Source organism: Sphaeramia orbicularis, chromosome 21 (genome assembly GCF_902148855.1).
Source record: "Sphaeramia orbicularis chromosome 21, fSphaOr1.1, whole genome shotgun sequence".
Classification (NCBI taxonomy): Eukaryota; Metazoa; Chordata; class Actinopteri; order Kurtiformes; family Apogonidae; genus Sphaeramia; species Sphaeramia orbicularis.
The window spans coordinates 55,937,241-55,962,288 of NC_043977.1; the positions used below are offsets into that span (position 1 = coordinate 55,937,241).

At 36.8% G+C, this 25,048-nt stretch overlaps 1 protein-coding gene and 1 long non-coding RNA gene across 6 annotated transcripts in view; one reads left to right on the forward strand and one right to left on the reverse strand.

The window, feature by feature from the left end:
- Window positions 1–21,733, reverse strand: part of epb41l5 (erythrocyte membrane protein band 4.1 like 5) — an 81,940-nt gene extending 60,207 nt beyond the window's left edge. For 2 of the 5 annotated variants that reach the window (XM_030124499.1, XM_030124498.1), the window contains exons 1-3: window positions 21,525–21,731; window positions 15,195–15,406; window positions 695–799 (exon numbers count right to left, since the gene is read on the reverse strand). In XM_030124499.1, the coding sequence (XP_029980359.1) occupies window positions 695–799; window positions 15,195–15,374 (285 nt within the window). In that variant the 5' untranslated portion in view covers window positions 15,375–15,406; window positions 21,525–21,731. Of the gene's footprint in view, window positions 1–694; window positions 800–15,194; window positions 15,407–21,524 lie in introns of all 5 variants that reach the window. The other 3 variants (XR_003934300.1, XM_030124497.1, XM_030124496.1) reach the window with 3 other exon arrangements.
- On the forward strand, window positions 14,021–24,792 carry LOC115412163 (uncharacterized). The gene is made up of 3 exons (XR_003934301.1): window positions 14,021–14,215; window positions 14,968–14,983; window positions 24,601–24,792. It is a non-coding gene; the product is annotated as an uncharacterized LOC115412163 (long non-coding RNA).
- Window positions 24,793–25,048: the final 256 nt, after the last annotated feature.

Sequence of the window (25,048 nt, forward strand, 5' to 3'; positions counted from 1 at the left end):
ACTAAACACTGAGGAACAGGCAGAAAATTGTTAAAATTGTGCTGAATTTTCTTTAGACATTTCAGGTTGTTCATATTTGTTCAGGTTATTCACATTTTATTGTTACAGGATAGTTTGGAAATGTAAATATTTTCATAATTTATTGGGGTTTTTTTGCACTACAACAAAGACAAAAATTTGAAGTTGTCATTATTTACAGATATAATGTAATATTTTTTCCCACATCAAACCGAGAAGAAAATATGGAGTCATTATTTTTTGTCAGTTATTCTGCTGTTATTATTTGACTGTAGATCATACTGGTCTGTATGTGGAACCTGAACTAAAATGAGTTCCACAGCCTCGACTGGGGAATTTTTGCACTTTGCAAATTCATCCCACGGGCCAGATTAGAACCTTTGGTGGGCTGCATTTGGCCCCCGTGCCGCATGTTTGAGACCCCTGATCTATAGTAAAGTACTTTTCCCAGATGTAAAGGTTGTGGTTGGCCCTCAGTGAACTACTTTAGAAAGTGTCTGATGTTGTTCCTGCACATGTTCCTGTAACTTCCAAAAGAAAACTCCTTGAATCCAACCAACACTGAAGTCCTCCTTATTAAATGTTTCAATTTTATGGAAAACCATGTAATATCTCTCACTGATATGACTGTATACTGGGTCTTACCGAAGTGTAAAGTATTATCTATATTTCTTACTGCCACTTGTGCTGCGTCCATAAAGCGAAGTCCGAAGTAGTCTTTCTCTACGATGTCCAGATGGTACATGATCTGGTCAAACAGCTCCTCTCCTTTGGCTTTTTTCTGATGGAAGACACAGACAAAAATCAAGCAGGGTCATGAGAAAACTGTACTAGTAATATTACACAAGGGCACATGAATACAAGTGAGCATTGTTAGAACTTTGTAAGTGCCAGGTAACAACACAGGGTGGGTCTGAGAAAAGGTAAAAGCAGATCAGAGAAGAGTCCTGAAGCAACATTACATCACATTACAACACCGGAATGCAGACTGTGCATCACATGCTGGCGTGCACGAACCCTGATCTGTTACTCTGGTCATAAAAGAGATATGATGAAAAACCTTATCAAGACAAAATAATTTTTAAAAGTATGAAACTATGAAAATATCAGCAGTTCTACAGATTGGATGTATGTCTTAAAGTGGATTTAACCTGTGTGATACGAAAAACAAAAAAGAAGTGTTTATTCTCATTTCTAACTGTGTCAGAACTACTGTAAAAGGGATATGCATTTCAATGGCAGGGGTTAAATTATGGTACAGTCAAACAGATGAATTAAAGCAAAGTAAAAACATATACCAGCAAAAATGAATATATAAAATGCCATTTAAAAAATAAATATGAAGATGAGGAAAAGCAGTCAAATCCAGGACAGTAATGGAAGTGTTTAAATCTGTATTAATTGTATGTAATTAAACATTGAATTTATATATTTTTTTCATTCAGTTCTGTTTTGATCAAGGTTTAATAGTGTTGGATTTTTAATTAGAGTTTAGTTTTATTTAGTTTAGACTTTTTTTTTCTCTAATTCAGTTAGTTTTAATTAGTTTTTAGAGCAGGTTTGCTAGTTTTTATTAGTTTTAGTTTTTTTCTAAATGCTTAGTTTTAGTTGACTTTCAGTTTAGTTTTAGTTTTTTTTTAAAATATCTTTTCTCTTCTTCTCTGTCGTCGTATTCAAATAAATCCCAGACAGGACTCTGCTGCTTTCTCCCAACTTTAGTCTCCATGTTTCCAGGTAGAGTGGGGACCAGAAGACGACTGGAAACCACAAGTGACGAGAAGTGACGGACTGTGGAGTGTCGTATGGTGACAAAGACGAAAACAAAGGGAATTCTATCCATAATTTTATATGTTTTAGTTAGTTTTGTAAGCACACAATACAGTTTCAGTTAGTTCTCGCTTTTTCTTTTAATTATAGTTTTTATTTATTTCAGTTTACAAAAATATTTTTCCAATTCTAGTTTTCGTCGTTTCGTTAGTTTTTGTTAACGATAATAACCTTGGTGTTGATATGTGAAAACCTGGTAAGTTCATGTGTATGTTTGCGCAAAAAAATATGACCAATGTCCCTATATCTCACCGGCTTGTTCTATCAAGAATCAATAACACATTGAATTTGCAAGGTTGTCAGGTTCTGCCACTATGTTAGAGTTCTGTCGTCTTGATGCAGGAGATCTAGCTCCCAGTAGAAGTGGGTGGTACTTTCACTGGCCAATAACTCAACAAATTCAATAAAAGTCCATATATGACTTCCTATTAGTGCTAAATAGTAACTATACTGATATTTCTAACCATTTCCATGTTATAAACCATCAAACTATGGCCCATTATAAGTAAAGGCAAATGTGTAATATTTAAAAAATTTGAATTTCTCACAACTGTGACTAAAACTTTGGAGACATTGTCCAAAGGAAGCTACATGTTAAATTTGAAATGAATCTAACCAGTAGTATCAGCAGAGAGGATGTTTGGAGAAACTGCTACCAAACACAATGACGACGCCACACACAGCGCCTTCACATTAGCTCTCTTGACCTGTCGGCAGGTGAGCTAATGATGTAAAAGGATATTTTTGTTAATCATTTATGTTTTATTCTTATTGTAAGCTTTTTTGCTCAGTTTTTTTCTTTCCATAATGTTTGGCTGTTAGGTTATGGTTAAAGTAAGTGAGAAACTAGAAGCACTCGGAGAGCGCAGACCTCCGCCAAGGCTGATCAGTGCCCCCCCCCCCCCCCCCCCCCATGGGCCCCCCCACGCCAAGGAGGTTATGTTTTTGCCAGGGTTTGTTTGTCTGTCTGTCTGTCCGTTAGTGTGCAACATAACTCAAAAAGTTATGGACAGATTTTGATGAAATTTTCTGGTCTCCGCCCCCCCCGTGGGCCCCCCCACCCCTGATCACCCCCAAAATTTAATAATTTCTTCCTTATCCCATTTTCAACAAACCCTGAAAATTTCATCCAAATCTGTCCATAACTTTTTGAGTTATGTTGCACACTAACGGACAGACAAACAGACAGACAAACAAACAAACCCTGGCAAAAACAGAACCTCCTTGGCGGAGGTAATAATGAACAAGAAAAGCACTCAGAGAGCGCAGACCTCTGCCAGGGCAGCTCAGTCTTCCATGCTGTGATCTACGAAAAATAATACCTGGACTTTGACCCTTAGCACTGATATTATCCTTTTTCATCTACCTCTATAGCTTTGATTTACTCCAAATATAATAGTTTAGCATTCATTTAATTTGCATTATTAGATTCCTTAACCAAGAAAACATACCTTTAGCAATTGGATTCACTTTGATATCATGATTAGTTCAGAATTTATTAACGAAAATCACTTTCTCGGAAATGGCGCTTTTCTCCTGGATCTACCTCCATAGTTGCTGAAAACAAATCGGTTGGCACACTTCAGATTTCACACTGTCATAGCTTCATTTTGGTGTTTGTTGCATGTCAATACCATAATTTGTTCCCTTGTTGAGAGGAAAATTCTAAAACTCCACTCTTTTTTTTCCTGTTCTGGATCATGGTATCCAGAATTTTGTGAGGATCCAGATCAGTCTTCAGTATCTTGTAGAACCTGTTGGGAACTTATTTTGTATTTTTTTTACCAAGCACTCTGACCATTCATTGTGGAGTTACACATACATATGCTGAAAATATCCCTATCTCCCAATGATAAAGAATCCTTTTAAAATTCCTGGGCCCAGACAGTGATCCAGATCATTCCCAAAATCTAATCATTTGTTACTCGTCCCATTTTGGACATTTCCTGAAAATTTCATCAAAATCCGTCCATAACTTTTTCAGTTAAATTGCTAACTAACCAACAAAGAAACAAACAAACAAACCCTGGCTAAAACCTAACCTCCTTGGCAGAGGTAACAAATTGTTTGATTTCTTCGTGCAAATAATTGAATTGCAGCAGCCAGTGATGCAGATACTGTATTAAGAGGTTGATTTCACAATTGTGTTTAGAATTACTATTGTAGACGCAAACAAGTATTTTGTTAAAGAGGCAGAAAATCTAAGATTGTTCTTCTTTCTGCTAATTTTCATTCATAATATGGTCAATTTACTGAGATGTAGAAGCAGATTTACTTTAATGCTATGAAAGAAACTAATAAATAAACAAACTAAACTAATCAGACACTTATTTTGTCACTGCCTCAAAACTTTGCGAAGACTTTTGGCTTTGAGTTTAAATCTACGTGTTGCACACAGATTTGTGTTTGATGGTTTCAAATCCAGAGACAGAGGAAAAAGTGAACCTGAAGCCCTGGTGGTTTCAGTAGGTGTGTCTGAACAGACCGTACCAGACAGAGAGATCTCCACTTCACATCTACACACAGGCATCTGACTTCCAAACACCAACGGAAGGCACAGTGACAGGTTGCCATGGTGATTGGGGTTAAAGTGCCCCAGAAAAGGGGTGGGGTGCGGGGGTTGTGGCTGGATACACCATGTGATAATCTGGCATTTTAGGAGCTGCTACTGTAATCTGGAAATGACGCCATCCAGCCTCCAACTCACATGATTTCCTGTTTATTTCTGTGTGTTTTCTTTATGATCAAGAATTTCTTAAATCTGGGGGTTTCATATATTCCTTCTCACATCAAATACGTCACATCAGATTAAATATTAAAAATGTTTGAGCTGTGAAGAATTTATGGTACACATGACCTACAAATGCAGTGATTATATGCATAACAGTGGTTTGTTACAAGGTAATAATAGTTTTGGATTTTTCATTATAGTTTAGTTTTATTTAGTTTTGACTTTTTTTTCTCTAATTCAGTTCGTTTTAATTAGTTTTTAGAGCAGGTTTGCTAGTTTTTATTAGTTTTTGTTTTTTTTCTAAATGCTTAGTTTTAGTTTAGTTTTAGTCTCTTTACATCTTTTCTCTTCTTCTCCGTCGTATTCAAATAAATCCCAGACAGGACTCTGCTGCTTTCTCTCAACTTTAGTCTCCATGTTTCCAGGTAGAGTGGGGACCAGAAGACGACTAAATGACAAGTGACAAGAAGTGACGGACCGTTAAATATCATATGGTGCCAGCAGCTAAAATTGCTTGAGGGAAATAAATCGATTTCATATCAATCCAACACTGACAAAAGATGGAAACGAAGGGAATTTTATCCAGAATTTGTATACGTTTTAGTTAGTTTTATAAGCACACAGTACAGTTTACAGTTTCAGTTAGTTATTGTTTTTTTTCTTTTAATTATAGTTTTTATTCATTTCAGTTAACAAAAATGTTTTTACAATTCTAGTTTTCGTCATTTCGTTAGTTTTCATTAATGATAATAACCTTGGTTTGTTATCCAGTAACATTTCTCCTTCCTAATTGTTGAAACATATACATTTTTAATCCATAAAAACCTAAACATCCAACTCCAACCAAAAGCATCTACTGATGTAAAACGTTTAATCCCTGTTGATCCACTAATCCTATCAATACATGTAAATAATTGGTGTAAAATGCAGTTTGTCATCTTTCCATGGTCATCAGATATGACCCATTTGGACGTTCAGAGGCTCCATAGTGAACATGGAAGCACTGTCATCTTCTAAAATATTGACATTTCAAAAATGAAATTTCACAACATTTGGTGGAGACCTAATGAATGTTTTTCCAGTTCTGCAGACTGGCAGTTTGGCAGCTAAAACGCAGAGAGAATAAATCTCCACCCAGGCAGTGATATAAAACACTCAAGTCCCAATAATTACACTAGCTTCACAGAGATAATGACTTAAAATGATGTACAAATACATGCGAATTCACACAAAATTTGATTCAACAGCTCCAAAAACAAGTCAAATAAATTTGCAAACAATACCTTGAGACCACAGAGGTTTTTAGAAAATGTGACGTTGACCTTCAGCCTCTCAAAGTTAAACTAGTACTTGACACATGATATAATATTTAACTCAAAAAGACCCAGTGCTACTTTTATGGCAGTTTTTCTCTCTATTTAACATTTCTAAGTGATTTATCACCATTTATTACAATATCAGAGACATTTGTGTCTTTATTGATTGATCAAATAGAATAGATTAGCAACAGAAAAAAAGAGATTTGAGAGCAAAAGACAATAAGTGACAATCAAAAAAAACATCATTTTGCTTATAAATCAGTCCTCTTTGCTTGCAAGTTCAAAAGTTTTGCTTGCGAGTTAAACTGCACTTAATGGGCGGGGCCTACGCTGATGGATGAGAGAAGAGTTTCTATTGGTTGGTTTGACCTGGCTCCAGCACCAGCTACACCTTCCACATTAAACCCACTTCTTCCCTTGTGTTATACTACTGGGAGGTAAGCTGATAGTTTATTGCTCTTTGAAATTGAAATATGTCTCACAAGTAATGGATTACACTAAAAAGCATCGGTTACAGCGTGCCGTACATTCACAGTCTGAGCAGAGTCACAGCCTGAGTAGGCTAGAGTACGTCAGAATGAGTGAGTGAGCTACAGGGAGGAGTTTACAACGCAGGGCTGTGATTGAAACATTTAGTGTTGACCAGTACCCCCGGGGCCAAAACATCACTGTTCCTACTACACTAGAAAATCTACACAACAGTACTACCATAGAATACTAAACTACTCAGCGCCTGTCAGCCTATATCTCTCCCACAGTTAGGTTTAGGGTTCCCATGGAGCTCTGTCCCTTAGAAAGGTGACGTCGCCTCCGGATGTCCCAATCCAATCTACAGATCGGTATCGGCTGCCGATCTGGCATTTTTTCCAAAATCTGTTTGGGTCTTTATGGGATATAAACGTGCCATGTTTTCTGACTTTAGTCCAAAAAAGTCAGTCAGTCATCATCAGTAGTAACAGTTTGCAAAAAACCGTGAAAAAAAACAGGACTGTTTGTCCAGCATTGTAAACTAAAAACTGCCAAAAGACAAAATAGTATATTCCATGTCCATTATACCTGTTTAAGAGACAAACCTAAATATGTAATTTATGCCAAATATTTCAGAGAAGAAAGTAAAGTAGGCAGGAACAGAACGATCAGTAAGAGGAATGACCCATAAATTACAAAACACAATGGGTGAAAAAAGAACATTATATCAGTGTGTACAAGTAAGGAGAGGACTCAGTGTGTGTCCTGAATACACCCCACCCCCGAGCTCCTGGACAGTCCAGGGGGACTGGCCCCATGTTGGCAGACGGGGCCTACTGCACCCCTACAGTACCCAGGGACAGGAAGACAAAGGACCCTTTGTGTGTATGTGTGTCCACCCAAGGCCTTGTTACTGCGCCCCAGTATTGTTCAGCTGTTTTCCATCTTTCTGCCTGATCTGAGCCACTGTGGACGAACATTTAAGTAACAACTGAGGCTTTTAGCTCATGCCTTCATCTATGGTGGTGCATCACACCCTCAACTTTAATCAGTGCTTTAATGAACATCTCCATGATCAGTGAATTAAATATAGAAAATTCCTGCCTTTCACTGAAAAAAAACACAAAATACAGCCTTTACTGAGCATTAAATGTGCATTAAATGTGCTTAATGAGTCACTTTCTACAGCTAATATGTATCCTTTGTATATCTAGTCATAAATATGAATAAAAATGTATAAATTTGTTATGAAGTGCTTGAATAAACTACTGAAACTATATACCTGTCTTTTCTTTTCCTACATAACCACTTCATTCTTCAAAACTCTTGCCATAAGTCAAAGTTATACTTAAAAAAATTTAAAAAAAAAAATACATCCATGGTTTATCAAAATGGACACCTTAAAGAACATCTCAGCAAATTTTCAGTTAGGAGACACTTGCAACTGCACTTTTAAAACGTTTATAAAAAAAGGAAAATTTCGATGATAATTTTTGTTCCCTACATAACCATGCAGTTTTTCAAATTTTTATGACAAAATATAGCACTGTATCTTTTGTTTCTTTTTATGAGCTTCAAGTACTAGATAACACCTTTAAAGGCCTTTCATGCATGAATTACGAGAACCTTAATCATGACACCCCCCCCAATTTTTATTCGTCTTTAGGAATGAAAAAAAAAAGTACGATTGACAGCTTTTTATGAACCTATTTTTCATGGAGTTGCAAAAATGCCCACTCAAACGGATACGATGAGTTTAATTTTTGAAGCCAAGAAACGTGTATTTACTGATATACTGTGAAAACTATGAAATAAAAACACTTTTAATGCTGCTAATCTGATGTTTTCTCATATTTAAACACACTTCATGGAGATAATATAAAAAAAAAAAAAAAAAAAAAAACATTTTGTTAAAGAAAAAATGATAATTACAGTCTAATAACAATTGATTTACACTCAAACATTTTACTGCAGACCAGGTTTATCAAGAACAGCAAAGCTACATGATGCATAAGTGTCCACTGTGTTGGCCATTATGGAACTAAAACAACAAAACCCATGAATATACAAGAGAACAGCTGCAGAATAGCTGTCCAGTGTAGTGACCACTACGCATGAGAGGGTTAAAATGATGTACTATTCATGTCTCTATCTTAAATACTTTTTGAATTACAGTATAAAATGCAGTCGGACACTCCCTACATAAGCGTGTGACTTGACCCAGAGAATAATATTACAATAAACAGTGATAAATCACTTAAGAAAGATTAAATAGAGAAAAAGTAATTTAGGGACTGCCACAAAAGTAGAACTGGGTCTTTATGGGTTAATACGCTTCATGCCTCACTGTGGGGAAGAGACTGGCATCATCCTCTTACATATGAGGCAGCATGAGGCTTGACTTTATCATTGCTTTGCTACCTCTGATAAAACTAAAGATAATATTTATTAAAGCAGAGAGACACAGGATCTGTAAATCTTATATGCACACACATGTATCTATAGTATTGAATAGGGCTGTGTACTGGCAAGAATCAGGCGATACGATACAAATCACAATACTAGGATCACAATACGATATATCACAATATATCATGATACTGTTAAAAAGGCAATTTTTTGTTTGTTTCTTTTTTAAAAATGATTATTTCCTTGAAAAATTGAATTACACTAGAAATATGCACAAATACTAAACATATTTTTAATTGATCACAACAGGATCACAAAATGTCCCTGTGTTCATCATTTAACCTCCTGAGACCCAGGACATGTCAGCAAAGTACAAGCTTTTTTTGTTTTTTATTAAATAAGTGCCTATATTGGAAACATCATGATACAACAGTTTTTTCAGATGCACTTTTTAAAATTTTTATGGAATGTCCTTTGTGGTGGGCAGTTTTCTTTTCTTTTTTTTTTTGTATGAAGTTGTGAAACTCTTGTCCACAAATGTGGACATAAAACCCATAGCTGGGTCTGAGGAAGTTAAGTCATGTTTTACAGACATTACAGTTTTAGATCCTGTTCAAACGTTCATATTCTATTAGTTCAGAACTAACATCAGAACATTATTTTTGTGCGATCCCAGCAAAAGAACGAACATTATTTAATAAAAAAAGTGTTCAACAATAATAAATAAAATATAAACAAAAAAATAAAAATGGACCTTCACAAAATCTGCATCTGAGTAAATACCTAAAAATATCACTACCGTACTTTTTAATATCGATACAGTATTGTGAAATGAAATATCACAATATATTGCAGAACCGATATTTTCTTACACCCCTGGTATTGAACATTATTGCACATATCTGCATATTGACTCATATTGTGCAGACATAATGTACAAGGACCAACATTCGAGCAACTCAACAGCGAGAAAGCAACTTCAAGTCACCACAAACTTGCCACAACTTCTAAATGTCCAGTTCTTGAGTATTCAACATTGTACCACAGTAACAGACTAATACGCGATGTTAACCTCGAAGGGAATCCATGTACAGTCCACAGGCTCAAAAAGATATGGAAGGTGTAAACACAGATACAGTACATTAAACAAAAGATATGGACAGATAGGCTAGCTGTGGTAAAAAGCCTTTTTCTTTGGTCTACAAATCTACAGGCAAAAAAGGAGGGCAGAGCATGTGACAATAGGAAGACTAAAATCTACGGTAGTGTGGAGGTCTCTATGGTTTGTGTGGAAATAGATGACGCCAAATGGAGGTATCCCTAGGAGACAAACTGTTAGTGGTATTGCATAATAGGGATGGTCAGAGTCGTTAAAGCGAACTGAATGGGCTCTATTTTATTTCTAACCACTTCAAGACAATAAAAGAACAACAAACTGCAGTACAAGGGGTTCTGAGCTGAAGTGACATTTCTATAGATGGCACTGTGGGAAACCCAAAAAGGAGCCAAATAAGGGTTAAGGTACTTAGAATAAAATATCATTAAAAATAATCAACTATAGCCAGGGAAACAGTCTTTTACAAGGAGAGCCAAAGTGTGTGTGACGTGTTTTATGGATATGGTTTCACTCATGCTCCACTACCCTGTCAGCACCGAGCAGTATTAGGCCTTTTGTTGAACTTTTTGTCACACTGATAACAGTAAAGATGTATGTAACAGTATTCTTCCACTGCACATTCCCTGTGTGACTTGGTGTGCATATAGAACTGTTCAGAGATAAACAGATGACAAACAACAACTGCTTGAGGGATCCTTCAAAACCACACGTACCCATTTGTCAGGATTATGGTGAGGGATGATTCCTCTGTCCAAATCACTGCAGACCAGAGCAGAAGGTGTTTGCACTAAATGTACTTCCATGTGGGCTTTGTGCTGTGCAGCCTAGTTTAATCCTTCTACATGTAACTGTGATGGATAGGGATGGGAATCGAGAACCGGTTCTTTTTGAGAACCGGTTCCCAGTAGCTCGATTCCTTGGAATCATTTGCGTGCCTGCTTCACATTTCTGCTTATCGATTCCGCCTTCGTTGTGCATGCGTGATGACGTCACACACACGTTGCATTGTTTTGGTCAGAACGTAGACAACATGGTGTTGAGGCAGAAACGGTCTAAACAGACCACACCAGGTCCACTGGAACACTGTCAAAGCTTCCATGTCTTCTAAAGGGTGGAATCCCTCCAATATGCTCAAACATTTGTCCACAACATGGGATTCATTTACAGGAATGTCATGTATTTGATTCTCTACTCAGCGGTGCTTGTGAATGTAGCGGCAGAGTGAAGCCCGGGCCGGATCCGGTGCGGGGAACAAACGTCGTAACTCCTCAAATACAAGTTTCCGAAGGTAAGAAGGGAAAGGAAATGAGGTGCACAACAACGGGAGACAAGCCGAGCCGAGTCGAACTGGTTCCACGTAGTAGAAATGTGGCAACAGAGGAATTAGTAAAGAGTCTTTAGTTTCACTTTCACTGTACACCCCCCCCCCCCCCCCTTCATCCGTTTTAGTTTTGTAAGCACACAGTACGATTTCAGTTAGTTACCATTTTTTTCTTTTAATTATTGTTTCTATTTATTTCAGTTAACGAAAATGTTTTTACAATTCTAGTTTTCGTCATTTTGTTAGGTTTCATTAATCATAGTAACCTTGGTCACATAATATGAGGCTAGTTAATATGAGATCTATAAATTCATGGACGTGGAGGATTTTCCCACTGGACATTTTAACTGTTGATATTTCCATGTGTTGGACAAATCCACAGAAGCCTATTTCTGAGTCTGTTTACTGATGTGCATTTCCCATAGATCTAAACACCACTTACGTCACCGTTCCTATAGAAACCTCGGCCATTTGTGCTCCTGCCATCAGTGTCCCATGAATGAACAAGTGGGGGTCTGCTCATCATTTCTATACGTCACAGAGCATGACCACTCAATCGTACCATGTGTTACTCCAGTGTTGAAGCATCTGCAATCAGTAGGTTTCATTTATTCAGCTTGTTCCTCTAATGTAATTCTGTGTATTTTTTGTACCATATCCTATTACTTGGAGACAGCTGGGTGATAAGATAAAAGGTTTTCAAGCACATACGACACCTGGGGGAGGGGAAGCATGAAAAACAACTCATTTTAGAAACCTAATACAATACCAGAGTGCTCCTGGATTCCAGTCAGAAACCCAATTCAACCTGAAAGCTTCCTGCTGGGTTTTGTAAAGCACTGTAGGGTATTTCTAGTGATAAAACATCAATAGAGGTACCAGGGATGTAACGATTACTGGTATAACGATAAACAGCTGTAAAATTGCCAACGGTTAGTATTACCGTTTAAATTCTAATTATCATGATAACCGTGTTTGATTACGGCACTTTTAGGGGAAAAACCGCCTATGTAAAGATCTGCTTTTATGTCAAATATTTACCTCCGCCAAGGAGGTTATGTTTTTGCCAGGGTTTGTTTGTTTGTTTGTTTGTTTGTTTGTCTGTCCGTTAGTGTGCAACATAACTCAAAAAGTTATGGACAGATTTGGATGACATTTTCAGGGTTTGTTGGAAACGGGATAAGGAAGAAATGATTAAATTTTGGTGGTGATCGGGGGTGGGGGGGCCACTGATCAGCCTTGGCGGAGGTCTGCGCTCTCCGCGTGCTTCTAGTTGAGTATAGTTTTAATTTATTACAATTTTAATTTTACATACCTAATATTTGGAATCAATATTCACTTTTAAAGTCTTTGAAAAGGTGCGTTAAGCGTCTTTGTGTTATTTATGCAAATAATTATATACATTTTTCAAATCGGATTTTATATATTTTTTGTGTTTTCTGGCCTTTTGTGTTGATATAGTAAGTTAAAGTGAAAAAATAATGGGCAGATATATATGAAGTTGTGCTGAAAAAAAAAGATACCAAACATGGGTATAGTAAACATTTGTTTATATAGTACATAAAGGCAAAATCGAAAGTGCGGAAAAACGGCCAAAATAGGCTCAGACCACTAAGGGTTAATATTTGAATGTTTCTGCAACAGAGGGGACACTGGGACTATTATTGTATTTGGTTTTTTGTTTGGTTTTTTTTTTTCAAAATACAACTTGGTTAAATTATTTCAGTGTGTGTATTAGTACTTTTTGAACATTTTGAGCACAATTTCAACAATACTGTGATAATAATGATAACTGTGATAACTTTGGTCACAATAACCGTGATATGAAATTTTCATATGGTTACATCCCTAAGAGGTACAGAGGATAAGAGTGAAAAACTATAGCTAAGCTGTGACACCATATGAGGACACTATGGTACGAACACTGCCATGTTTACCATTCCTAACATGATCACAAATACCTCTGCTGAGCTCAGATATGCGGCCGTTTCACTCCAGCTGATGTTACTAGTCCTGGTGTTCTCAGACAGTATGATTTCGTTCTCACATTGATGAATTCACTGTCATTATGGTTAAGGTGGGCTGTTACAGCTAATTCTGTTTATGATGTTGTTTCGTCAGGTGGCTTCAGTGTAATTTTTGACCACAAAAATACTTAAGTAAACATCACCTTTTCTGTGTTAGGGTTAGAGCTGCAACCGATTAATCGATTAGGCGCTTGAAGCCAATGCAAAAATTCCCGATTCAATTAATCAACTCGAATTGATCGAAGAGAAATATTCTATTGCAGTTTTCCTGAATTGAAGCTTCTTTGTGCATCACAATAAGTGTCCGTGTGAAACACAACAGTGGAACCAATGTTTAACAGCAGAGAAATGAAGGAAACAAAGCTTTGATTCAGGAGAATTGTGGTTGAATGATTTTTTTGGATCACTTTGAGTCAATTAATCGGTTGCAGCTCTAGTTACCATTACATTCCATTTCTTGAAATCTCACAAGTTTACAAACATTTTCACAGATGTATATAATAAAAAGAAAAATGTCTTGTGTCTCACAAAATTTGGATTTTCAAACAAAGATATTAAATAAAAACCTTGCTGTGGTAGAAGCAACAATAAGAGTAAGAGACCTGGAAACTACAAGTGTCGATTCTACAAGAGTTGTAGAGACACAGCAGACACCAGACCAGCTTCATCGGCATGCAGCAAAGGAATGTCAGTAGGGTTAAAGGAGTCTGTTAGAAACAAAAAGGACTCAGAAAACCACTAGTGAAATCTCAGTCTGTATCCACCTGCTGATGAGCCCTACAAGTCATGTGATTGTGTCATGTGACTGTGTTCTTCAGAGAGGATCAATATAATTACAGGTGATCCGCAACGCTGTCAGCTTAGGCTGTTCTACTGACACAAGCGCACAGCGATCACTAGAACAACACCTCTGCTTTCACTTTCCATCTTTCAACACAGGAATACTCTGAATCCACAGCCCAGCACAGTATGGGACAAGTAGGGATGTAACCATATGAAAATTTCATATCACAGTTATTGTGACCAAAATTATCACGGATATCATTATTATCGTGGTATTGTTGAAATTGTGCTCAAAATGTTCAAAAAGTACTAATACACACACCGAAATAATTTAACCAAGTTGTATTTTGAAAAAAAAAACAACAACAACAAAAAAAACAAATAAAATATTTGGCACAATGTTCCTTCTGTTGCAGAAACATTCAAATATTAACCCTTAGTGGTCTGAGCCTATTTTGGCCGTTTTTAAGTACTTTTGATTTTGCCTTTATATACTATATAAACAAATGTTTACTGTACCCATGTTCGGAATCTTTTTTTTCAGCATAACTTCATTTATATCATTTGTCTATTATTTTTTTTCACTTTAACCTACTATAAAAACATAAAAGGCCAGAAAACACAAAAAAAATATAAAATCTGATTTCAAAAATGCATATAATTTATTCCATAAATAACACAAAGATGCTTAATGAACCTTTTCAAAGACTTTAAAAGTGAATATTGGTTCCAAATATTAGGTATATACAATTAAAATTGTAATAAATTAAAACTATATTCAAATATTTGACATAAAAGCAGATCTTTACATAGGGTTTTTCTACGTAAAAGTGCGGTAATCAAACACAGTTATCATGAGAATTAGAAATTAAACGGTAATACTAACCATCTGCAATTTTACCGTGATTTATCATTATACCAGTAATCGTTACATCCCTAGGGACAAGCAACTAAAATGGACAAGTAACAACAAAAAGTCTGCCTGGAAGACACGACTCCTGAGCCATGACATGATTCAGCAAGACAGACAAAACAAAGACAAAAAGAGATAACCTACGACAGAAAGAAAGAATTCCAAAAGCTGACTGTGTTCTGAACAAGTTCAACAGAAACAGAGACAGCCAGCCACGAAGACCAAAAGTAAGACAAAACAGAATGAGCGAAAACTTCCTACCGGCAGGTCCACGCTGACATCAGTTCCATCCAGTAGCGACACTCGGCATGTTATGATAGATTTGGCATCCCCGGCGGCAGGGATGTGCGTGGTGGCGCGCTGAGCTTCCCGTAAACGCGTTTTCTCTGCGTGTTTCCGGATGGAGCGTCGTCCCAGCGTCCTGCGCAGGAAACTCAGCATGATGAAGGACAGGGAGGGTCACACTACCAGACCTAGAAGAAAAGCAGACGATCACATTTTAAAAGGTCATCACAACAATACTTTTCCCCTACGTCTACCTATACTGAAAGGAAAGAACACAAAAGATTACAGACAAGTATAGTAATACAGCTTCTACCCCAGAGCAATCATTACACTGAACTCTGCAATAACCAACCAAAGATAATAATGAACAACGTGTAATAACTACTGTACTGACCTCTAAATGCCCACTGCACCGAACCTGGGTATGAATGTGTGACTTGACTGAATGGGAGAGGAGCTGGGGTTTTCATTTTGTTTTTTTACTGTTTTATTATTACTCAAATATTTTGCATTTCGGCTAAAATTTGCTTAGAGGTCTTATTTCTGTCTTTGTGCATAAGAAATCAATCTAAGTGGATCCCCAAAGGAACTTTGTGTTGGTAAATGACAGTTGTTCAAATGGACAGGATTTCAGTTCTGTTCAACATGTTGATGCTCATATGAACTATGTTTTCAGCTCAAAAATGTCCAATTTCATCACAATTAATGCTATATTTTCATGTCACAAATGGCCAAGTTATATTTGAACTGAATTTACCTGAAAAACAAATCTTCTATTCTTTCAGATTCCCCAGTTTTTCTTCCCAGATTCTCTCCTCCATATCACACGTTTTATTTGTACAGGTTCAATCTGGAGTATGGTGCTGATCCATCCTGCTTCTGTTCCACCAATACATACATGAAGAATGGCACACAGCACTGTTTACATCAACAGTTTTACAATAATAAGCATTTTTATAAAGAAATAACAATTCTACATTGTTATATACTCTTTAGTCTGATGCTAAACTATCCAATAAATAATAGTGCTCCTAGTTTTTGCACAGGGATCATTAGTGTAAACGCTGACATGGCTGCAGAGCATCAGTATGATGGGATCCACAACAACCATGTCACATCCGTCCACTGACACATTTAGTGTTTTTGTGTCAGCTGGGATTGTTTTAGATCCACAATACCAACATTTATGAAGAAGAGGAGAATTAGCAATAGGAAGTCTATAAGTTTATTACTAATAAAGTACTGGTACTGACCAGAGCATCATGGGTAATGTCACGTCCGTCCACCAGCAAAAGTTTTCACATACACGTGCTATTCCAAATCCAATATTTATGAAAATGGAGCTTCCACTGTCAAATAATATCAGTAGTCTGTGCACAAATGGATTAGCATTATTTCAACACAGTTCTATACATTTATGACTACTTTTTTTTGACAAAAATGGCCACTCATTTGACCCCCTAAGTAAATTTTAGCCGATTTCATATTGTTATATTTCCTTTCTCTATTCATCTCTATAAAGTCAATCAGAATTTCATTGTGTATGCTCTGTGTATACAATGACAATAAAAGGAATCTTCAGTAAGATCAAGGGGCAAGGACCCCTGCGCTGAGATGAAGCCAATGTCAAACTATCTCAAAGGTATAACAACTGACAGCTGCTCCAGTTGGTCCTAAAAGCTCTGGGTCACAGACTTACACTGAACATTTCTCCTGTTTTACTCTGTTCATCAGACCTCATGTCAAACTGAAACTTTTTATGCCTGCCAAGTCCGACTTCCTGAGTTTCTTTTTTTCCTCATAGCTTCACTCTGGTTGTGGTTAACAGGCAGAGGTGTCAAGAGTCTTCATATTCATTACTCAGGCAGAAGTACAGACACTAGGGTTTAAAAAGACTTAAGCTGAAGGATCAGCTCAAGCTCAAGTAAAAGTGTAAAAGTACTTGCTGGTTTCAAAACTACTTAAAATATAAAACTAAATCCAAGGGGGAAAAAATGCCATATAGAACCATATATGTGTACTACTGCACATCAACATGTGTTTCATGGAGTGGAAGATATGATGACGAGTTGAATATAAGCACTGGAATGGTGCAAAAAGTCAGGTGCGATGGACTGCGTACAAACCAATAGGGTGTCAGAATGGTAAATGTTTATACTTCTCATCCAATCACAATCAAATTCACTCTATCTGGATGGCGCAACAGATCTGGATATATATATATATATATATATATATATATATATATATATATATATATATATATATATATATATATATATATATATATAATTTATATATTTACTTACTTATTTTATTGTATTTTTTAATTTTAACGATGACAAGCCGGAATGAAAACAAGCTGAAATGAAATAGGAATAACATGGCTATTTTTTAAATGTAAGGAGAAGAAAGTACAGAGAATTGCATGAAAATGTAAGAAGTAGAAGTAAAAAGTCGGCTGGAAAATAATTACTCCAGTAAAGTATAAAAAAACAAAATTCATACTTAAGTAAGGTGACAAAGTACTTGTACTTTGTTACTTGACACCTCTGTTAATAGGTTCCATCATGAAGACTGCAAAATTACTCTGTAAAATTGCAAAACTTCATCAAACATTGTGTAACAGAGACTGTAAGTCCATAAAATCATAACTGACCACCCAGGCTATGGTATTTATGCAACTTTTATCCAAATACTTTCACTTCTGGCTCCAGACAGCCAACATGGTGACAGTCGAATTGCAAACTACTGGCTTGAAAACAACAGTTCAGAAACCAACGTATAGGACTGATTCACTTTGACTTCTGGGTAAATGAAGACCTTCCCCAAGAACAGGACTGACTGTACCACCAAAGACAAAGTATGCAGCAGAAACTGTTTACTTTCAGAAAGTATTTCAATACTTATAAGAAATTTTACAAAAAAATAACATACGGATAACACTGTAAGGAAGTAGTATTAGCTTTCATACGTCACCTGAAAAAAATATTCTCGCTTATTTTGTCAGGACTTATCATATATGACCACTCCTAAGTCAACCACACAATAGTTCCTTTTTACTAAATAATTCAACAATAAATAATAGAATTACAGTCTCCTCATCTCTGCATTTTTACAATGGGTTAACATGCTTTCTCTTATCATTTGTTGTTTCATATTATCATTAAACCACAAATAACTCCCCACTATTGACTCAACTGGTACCACCGACCATGTTACCATGGTTATCATGGTAACAGTGCTCTGTGTTAGCCTGGGGGTAGAATAGCTAATGCTAATCTTGTAGGTTTAGGTAAATATTTTTTACCATGCAGCTCCTGGCATCAAGAAGAATAGGGATGACGTGTTGCTTGCATGTTGTATGAGGCAACTAAATGGTAAGTTAGGCTGTGGCTCCTGAAACAGAGCCACCTGACCCTCTAGGCTGGGCTGTGGAGCCAACAATGTGGCGTCAAGATGAGGCCAGAAAACATTATACATGTACGTCAAGTATTACAAGCGCAGGTGACGTTTTGTAAACCAAAAATATATATTTCTATTTAAAAATGCACCTACAAAGCTTTTTTTTGCTTTTACAAAATGTTTTCTGCATTTGCAAAACTTTTCTGTAGTTACAAAACACTTTTCTGCGGTTACAAAGCACTCTGGCCTCTCTTTGATGTGGGGGCGTGGTTAGATGAGAGGCGTGTCCAGACAGGAAGCCATATTAGTGGTGATGGACAGACATGGTCTCATTCACAACACTGGAGCGACTGCGAAGTACCACCGTAATGTGTCTATTTCATCTTAAATAACACCACTTAATATCCAGCAGAGTGAAGTGGGTTCTGTTCTTGAAACCAGTTCCAAGATCCATAAACGTAACCAATTTCGTTAACAGAACTCAGAACCAAGCCGGTTACCAAGTTCCAAGCACTGGCTTCACCACACCGTGCCCCGTACCAAGACATGCTCACAGCCGGTTACAAGTAAGGCTCTCCACCTTGGGGCTCTGAGCCGGCAGCACCGTGCATGTGACGGAGAGCCGAACTGGGAACTGGATCTGAGGTCCGTTTAAGTCAAATGAGCACTGCTGTGCACACTGCTGGGCTCTGCGTGGGGCCTGGAGCACTGGTTCCGTTTACGGATTGCAGAACTGATTTTGAGAACAGAACCAACTTCACTCTGCCAGATAATAATAAGTGGTGTTTTTTAAGGTGAAATAGACACATGGTGGTACTTTGCAGTCGCTCCATTGTAGTGAATGAGACCATGTCCGTCCATCACCACTAATACTGGTTCCTGTCTAGACCAGGTCTGGACACGCCTCTCATCTAACCACGCCCCCCCGTCAAAAAGAGGCCAGAATGTTTTGTAACCACAGAAAACTTTTGTAAACGCAGACAAAGTTTTGTAAACGCAGAAAGTGTTTTGTAAAAGTGAAAAACAGGTTTGTAGGGAAAAATAAGTGTTGGTGCATTTTTAAAAAGAAATATAAATGTTTGGTTTACAAAACTTCACTTGCACTAACAATACTTCACGTACGTGTACAATGTTATCTGGCCTCATCTTGACGCCATATAACAACTCCTCCTGTAAAAAAGCACACCTGTTACAGAAACACAAGCAGACACCACAGTCAATGATGGAGCATCTTCAGGAGTTCACCAGGACTGACCACGATAGGGACAGATGGACTTGGCTTGTGCGTGGTCTGTACCCTACCAGGGGTGAAAGGCCATGATGATGATGATGAATGTTTTAGGTTCAAAACCAACCAGTCTTTCTTGTGATACTGTCTAATGAACATGAGACTGAGCTAAGAGCAAAATAGACGAAAACTAACAAAAAGCTATTGTAGGCTGGTTAGCTAATTACTTGCCAAAATATCCACTGATTTAAACTGTTCTATAAACATATGGTCTGGTCCCAGTGTAAAGATAGAGGGTCTGAATACTGATGTTCCAGCAATATTCTGTCTTAAATGTTAATGTGTGCTTGTTGTTCCTCATCTAGTTGGTCTGTGTTGTCCTTTACCATCAGTGCTATTGTAGTTTTTTCTGACCATTGTTGGTATGTAATTATTGCTGTTCTTTACGACTTGTGGTATTGTAGTTTTTTGTTTTTACCATTGTTGGTCTGTAATTATTATCATGTAAGTTGACTGTTAACTGTTACCATGGTAACACCACCAGGAATGTACTTTGTTTCTTTTTTTTTTTTTTTTTCCACACACTTTGATTCTACAATGTAAATACTGTCAAATGAGTTCATTCTAATGTGGTTTAGGCCTATTTTGTTCATTGTTCTGGCTTGAAGTCAAAGGACAGGAGTGAGGATTTAAAATGTTATTATGTTCAGTTATTTGATGATGAGAATGGGGGTGGGATTAAATAAGTTGTTCTTCTTCCCACTCCTTTTGGAGTATAGATGAATGATTTTGGAATTTTGAATTTGCATATATTCTGTAAATGCTTGGAATAAACAAACAAATGAAATGAAAGCTAGTTAGCTAATTACTTGGCTTAGCGAAGGGCTGTGCAAATGTTAGCATATTTCCCTAGATTTACAGTCTTGTTTTTTTTAACAATAATACTAAAAGGGTAATAGTTGTACTTTCCTTCTATAATATTGATGACGTCACATGAGGGTTTTTTTTTTTGTTAGTTTTTTTAATATTCTGGGTAAAGACAAGAAATTTGGCCTAAGTCTTCTAACCCTGTTCCTCAGTGGTTATACTAGTCTTCAGGTTGTCATTTACTTCGCAGGTTAATTTTTAACTGTGAAGGTAAAATTTGTCAGTGTTTTATATTTTTACCTTCTTGTTAACAGTACAGACAAGAAAGCGAAAATAACGCGTTTTCTTGACACAGCGTTGTTTATTCGACATGAAAACAAACCTTTTATTCTGTCAAATAAAATAATAACTGTATTAAGGTGGATTTTCGCTTCAGTCGGTGTTTGACTTCAAGGCTGGTGTGTTTTTAAGGATTTCAGTTCACACACAAAAACACCTGCTGAGATTAATTTACCATCCAGCAAAACAAATCTGTGCACAAATATAAAAAAACACACGGTATTTATTAAATGAAGCCCCTTTAGCTTCACTTGTACCGTTAAGGCCTGAAGTACTTGCGGTAAGCAAAAGCAACAGGTGTGCACTTCTTTTACTCACACGGCTGAACCGTCAGTGACGTACGCATTCAACACGATTCACCCCGCCTGTCCAAGCGCACCCCGTACTAGAAAACAAACGCACCCAAAGGCTGAAGCCGCCGTACACTTGCTCCGCAGTGAATCCGAGTGGAAGAAGAAAATACTCACAAAAGCAAACCTCCGACCAGGAATTCACCGCGCAGGCGCACCCGCTCACATTGTACGCGACTAAATGTCGGCTTCGTACATTTCCACGGTTTGTTAACTTGTTCTTTCTTCGTCTTCAGTTTCTTTTTTCCACTTCAGAGGCTCAGCGGGATAATGTTCCTCTGGTCCCAACAAAAACTAGGAGGCAAAGCTGCTTCTCCCGGAAGTGACGTCAGGACAAATCCCTAACAAAACGTGATTTGCATTTTTAAAGGGACACGCCGACGCGATTTTGTCACGATTTTCTGACGTAGAAGAAATGTGTAAGTTTTTTTTTTTCTAATTAATTCTTTTTTTTTTTTTTTTTTTTTTAATTTAATTAATCTTTCAACTTTATTGAATCCAAATCTGGACATACATTCTGAGGAATTACAGAAAAACACTTTTTTCCAGACTGAGCATAACCTTATAAAGACAAACAAACAAACAAACAAACAAATAAATAAATAAATAAAAGTTTAAAAAATTGATAAAAATAAATAAATAAATAAATAAAAATAAAAATAATAGTAATATAAATAAATAAATAATACGACGGCGTATTAGGACCACATAAGGAAAAAAAAACGCTTGTCACTACGAGAATAAAGTCGTTATTTAACAAGAATAAAGTCGTAGTTTTAAAAAAAATTAATTGTTTAACAAGAATAACGTTAATTAACAAGCATAAAGTCGTTATTTAACGAGAATGAAGTCATTATATTTCGAGAATAAAGTCATGATATAATGAGAAGTCGTACCTCTACTCACTGATGTAGAACTGTGAACATTTAGTGCAGTTCTCCTTTCATCAGCACATGAGTCTGAGGACTTTGAAGACAGTTTGAACACATTTGGGTTTGTTGTAAGAACTGAACTGATTTGTAACAAATGTCCTCTTTTGTGGAGGAGAAACTGCTGCAGCGTTCGTCTGCAGGACTGTCAGTGGAAACAGCAGAACTAAACACAGAGGGTTTGTGTTTCTGAACAAACTGTGAGGATTCTACTGCGACTTTTTCCGTCCAACAGGAGGGGAAGCTGCTGCTTCACTTGTTGTCTTCGCTGTAAAACTGGAAACTGTTGAATTTTAAAACTATTAAGAATTTAATCTCATAAAAGTACGACGTTATTCTCATTAAATAATGACTTTATTCTCGTTAATTGACGACTTTCATTCATTTTCGGAACCCGCTTTATCCTCACTAGGGTCACGGGGGTCACTTGGAGCCTATCCCAGCTACATAGGGGCGAAGGCGGGGTTCACCCTGGACATGTGACCAGTTCATCTCAGACTGAACACATAGAGACAAACAATCACTGTCACATTCACACCTATGGGCGACTTAGATGAACTAATTAACCTATCAGTGCATGTGTTTGGATGGTGGGAGGAGCCAGAGTACCAGAGAGAACCCACGCAGACATGAGGAGAACATGCAAACTCCACACAGAAAGGTCCCACCCCCTGTCGACTGGTGTTGGAATGGAACCCAGGACCTTCTGTCTGTGAGGCACCAGTGCTAACCACTGCACCACCGTGTCGCCAAGTAAAAAACATTAACGACTTTATTCTCGTTAAATAATGAGTTTTTTAAAACTATGACTTTATTCTCGTTAAATAACAACTTTATTCTTGTAGTGACAAGCGTTTTTTTTTCTTATGTGGCCCTAATGCGCCGTAAATAAATAAATAAATACATACATAAATAAGTAAATAAATAAATAAATAAGCACATGGAGAGCGCAGACCGATCAGCAACGCCCCCCCCCCCCCCCAAAAAAAAAAACATTTCTTCCTTGTGCCAGTATTAACATTTCCTGATATTTTCATCCAAATCTGTCCATAACTTTTTGAGTTATCCTGCACACACACACACACACACACACACACACACACACACACACACACACACACACACACACACACACACAGACCACCGTCTCCTTGGCAGAGGTAAAAATAATAAACACAGGTCTATTCAGTATCTATACATTTAAATTTTCAGACACAATCAAGGCTTATTTGGTTTTTACATGTTTCAAGTGTTTTATTTTTTTTTTTGAAGTGTGTTATTTCATTTGTATAAACTGAGAACAGCGGGTGGTTCTTCATAAATCTGCATCTGTGGAGAAATATTTTCACAAAAATAATTAAAGTGTACATAATTTCTAAGAAATGTGTCACTTTTGTCCTTCTTGTCCTGGAACTACTCTACACTAATTCTGTCTGTGAACACTCTTCTAACTTCTGCTCTAAAACTGACAAATACATCAGATCTAAAAGTCATGAAAAAGTAACTATACACCTCAAAATGTAATTACATATTTTGAACATGACATTCGTAAATTTAGAATTTGTTGTAAATTTGATCATTTTATTTGGAAAATTTCAGATACACAAAAATAAATATACCAAAACACCCAAATTTAAAATTCCTCCTGATGGAATTTGAAAAATGTATTAGATCTTTAGGATTTATCTTTAACAAAAAAAGCACTAGCACCCTGGCAATTTATAAAGAATTCTTTAAAATAGACTGAACTCTTTGATGTATTTATTTATTTATTTTTGTTAGATCTCTCTCTCTCTCTCTCTCTCTCTCTCTCTCTCTCTATATATATATATATATATATATATATATAATTTTGTATACAATTATTTGTCTATTCTACTTTGCCTCTTTAAATCTGTGCATTTTTTTCTTAAATTTATTTGTTCAAATGCTTTTTCTTTTTGACATCTTGATGTTTGTTTGTTAAACATTTATATGTCTTGTAAACCCAAATATTTTTTAAAAAGTTGAGAAAAAAAAACCCAAACCAACAGGAGCAGCGTCCAGGACAAACAACACTCCTCTCACCTCCATTTCCCACCTGATCACATTCACATTTCCTGTTTCTTCTTCGCTGTCATTCGTTCAGACCGAATACTGATTCAGAGAAAATAATGAGCACAAAGTGTTTTTCGGAGCCTACAGACAGTTCCATATTTAATTTACAAAATCCAAGTGTAGTCATGCAGAGTAGATGTTCTGGATCAGATCCTTGTCCTTTTCAGCCTGAACCCTCCTGCAGTCTGGGTCCATTTGACAGCAGCGCCCTCCTGTGGTCGGTCTGGGAAACACTCAGGATGGAGAACACACCACAGGGACTGTTTCTGTTTTTATCTGCAACAGGAGGAAAGATATCTGGTCTGGATTCAGTCATGTACGATCCAAACCTGAGACGTCTCCACAACATCCCAGTCAAGACTAAGAAGAAGTTAAAGCAGGGTTCTCAGACTCCTGTTCTTCCAGGTTCCACATTCAGCCTGATCTGATCTGCAGTGGACCGGAGCAGTGAAAAAAGAACAGAAGAACCTAGAAATAATGACAGCTGACAAGTTTTGTCTGTGTTTTAGTGCAAAAAAAAAAAAAAGACATTCAGTTATGAAAATACTTACTTTTATAAACTATCCAAACAAAAAAGATGTGAAAAACCTGGAAAAAAAATGAAATTTCTCAAGA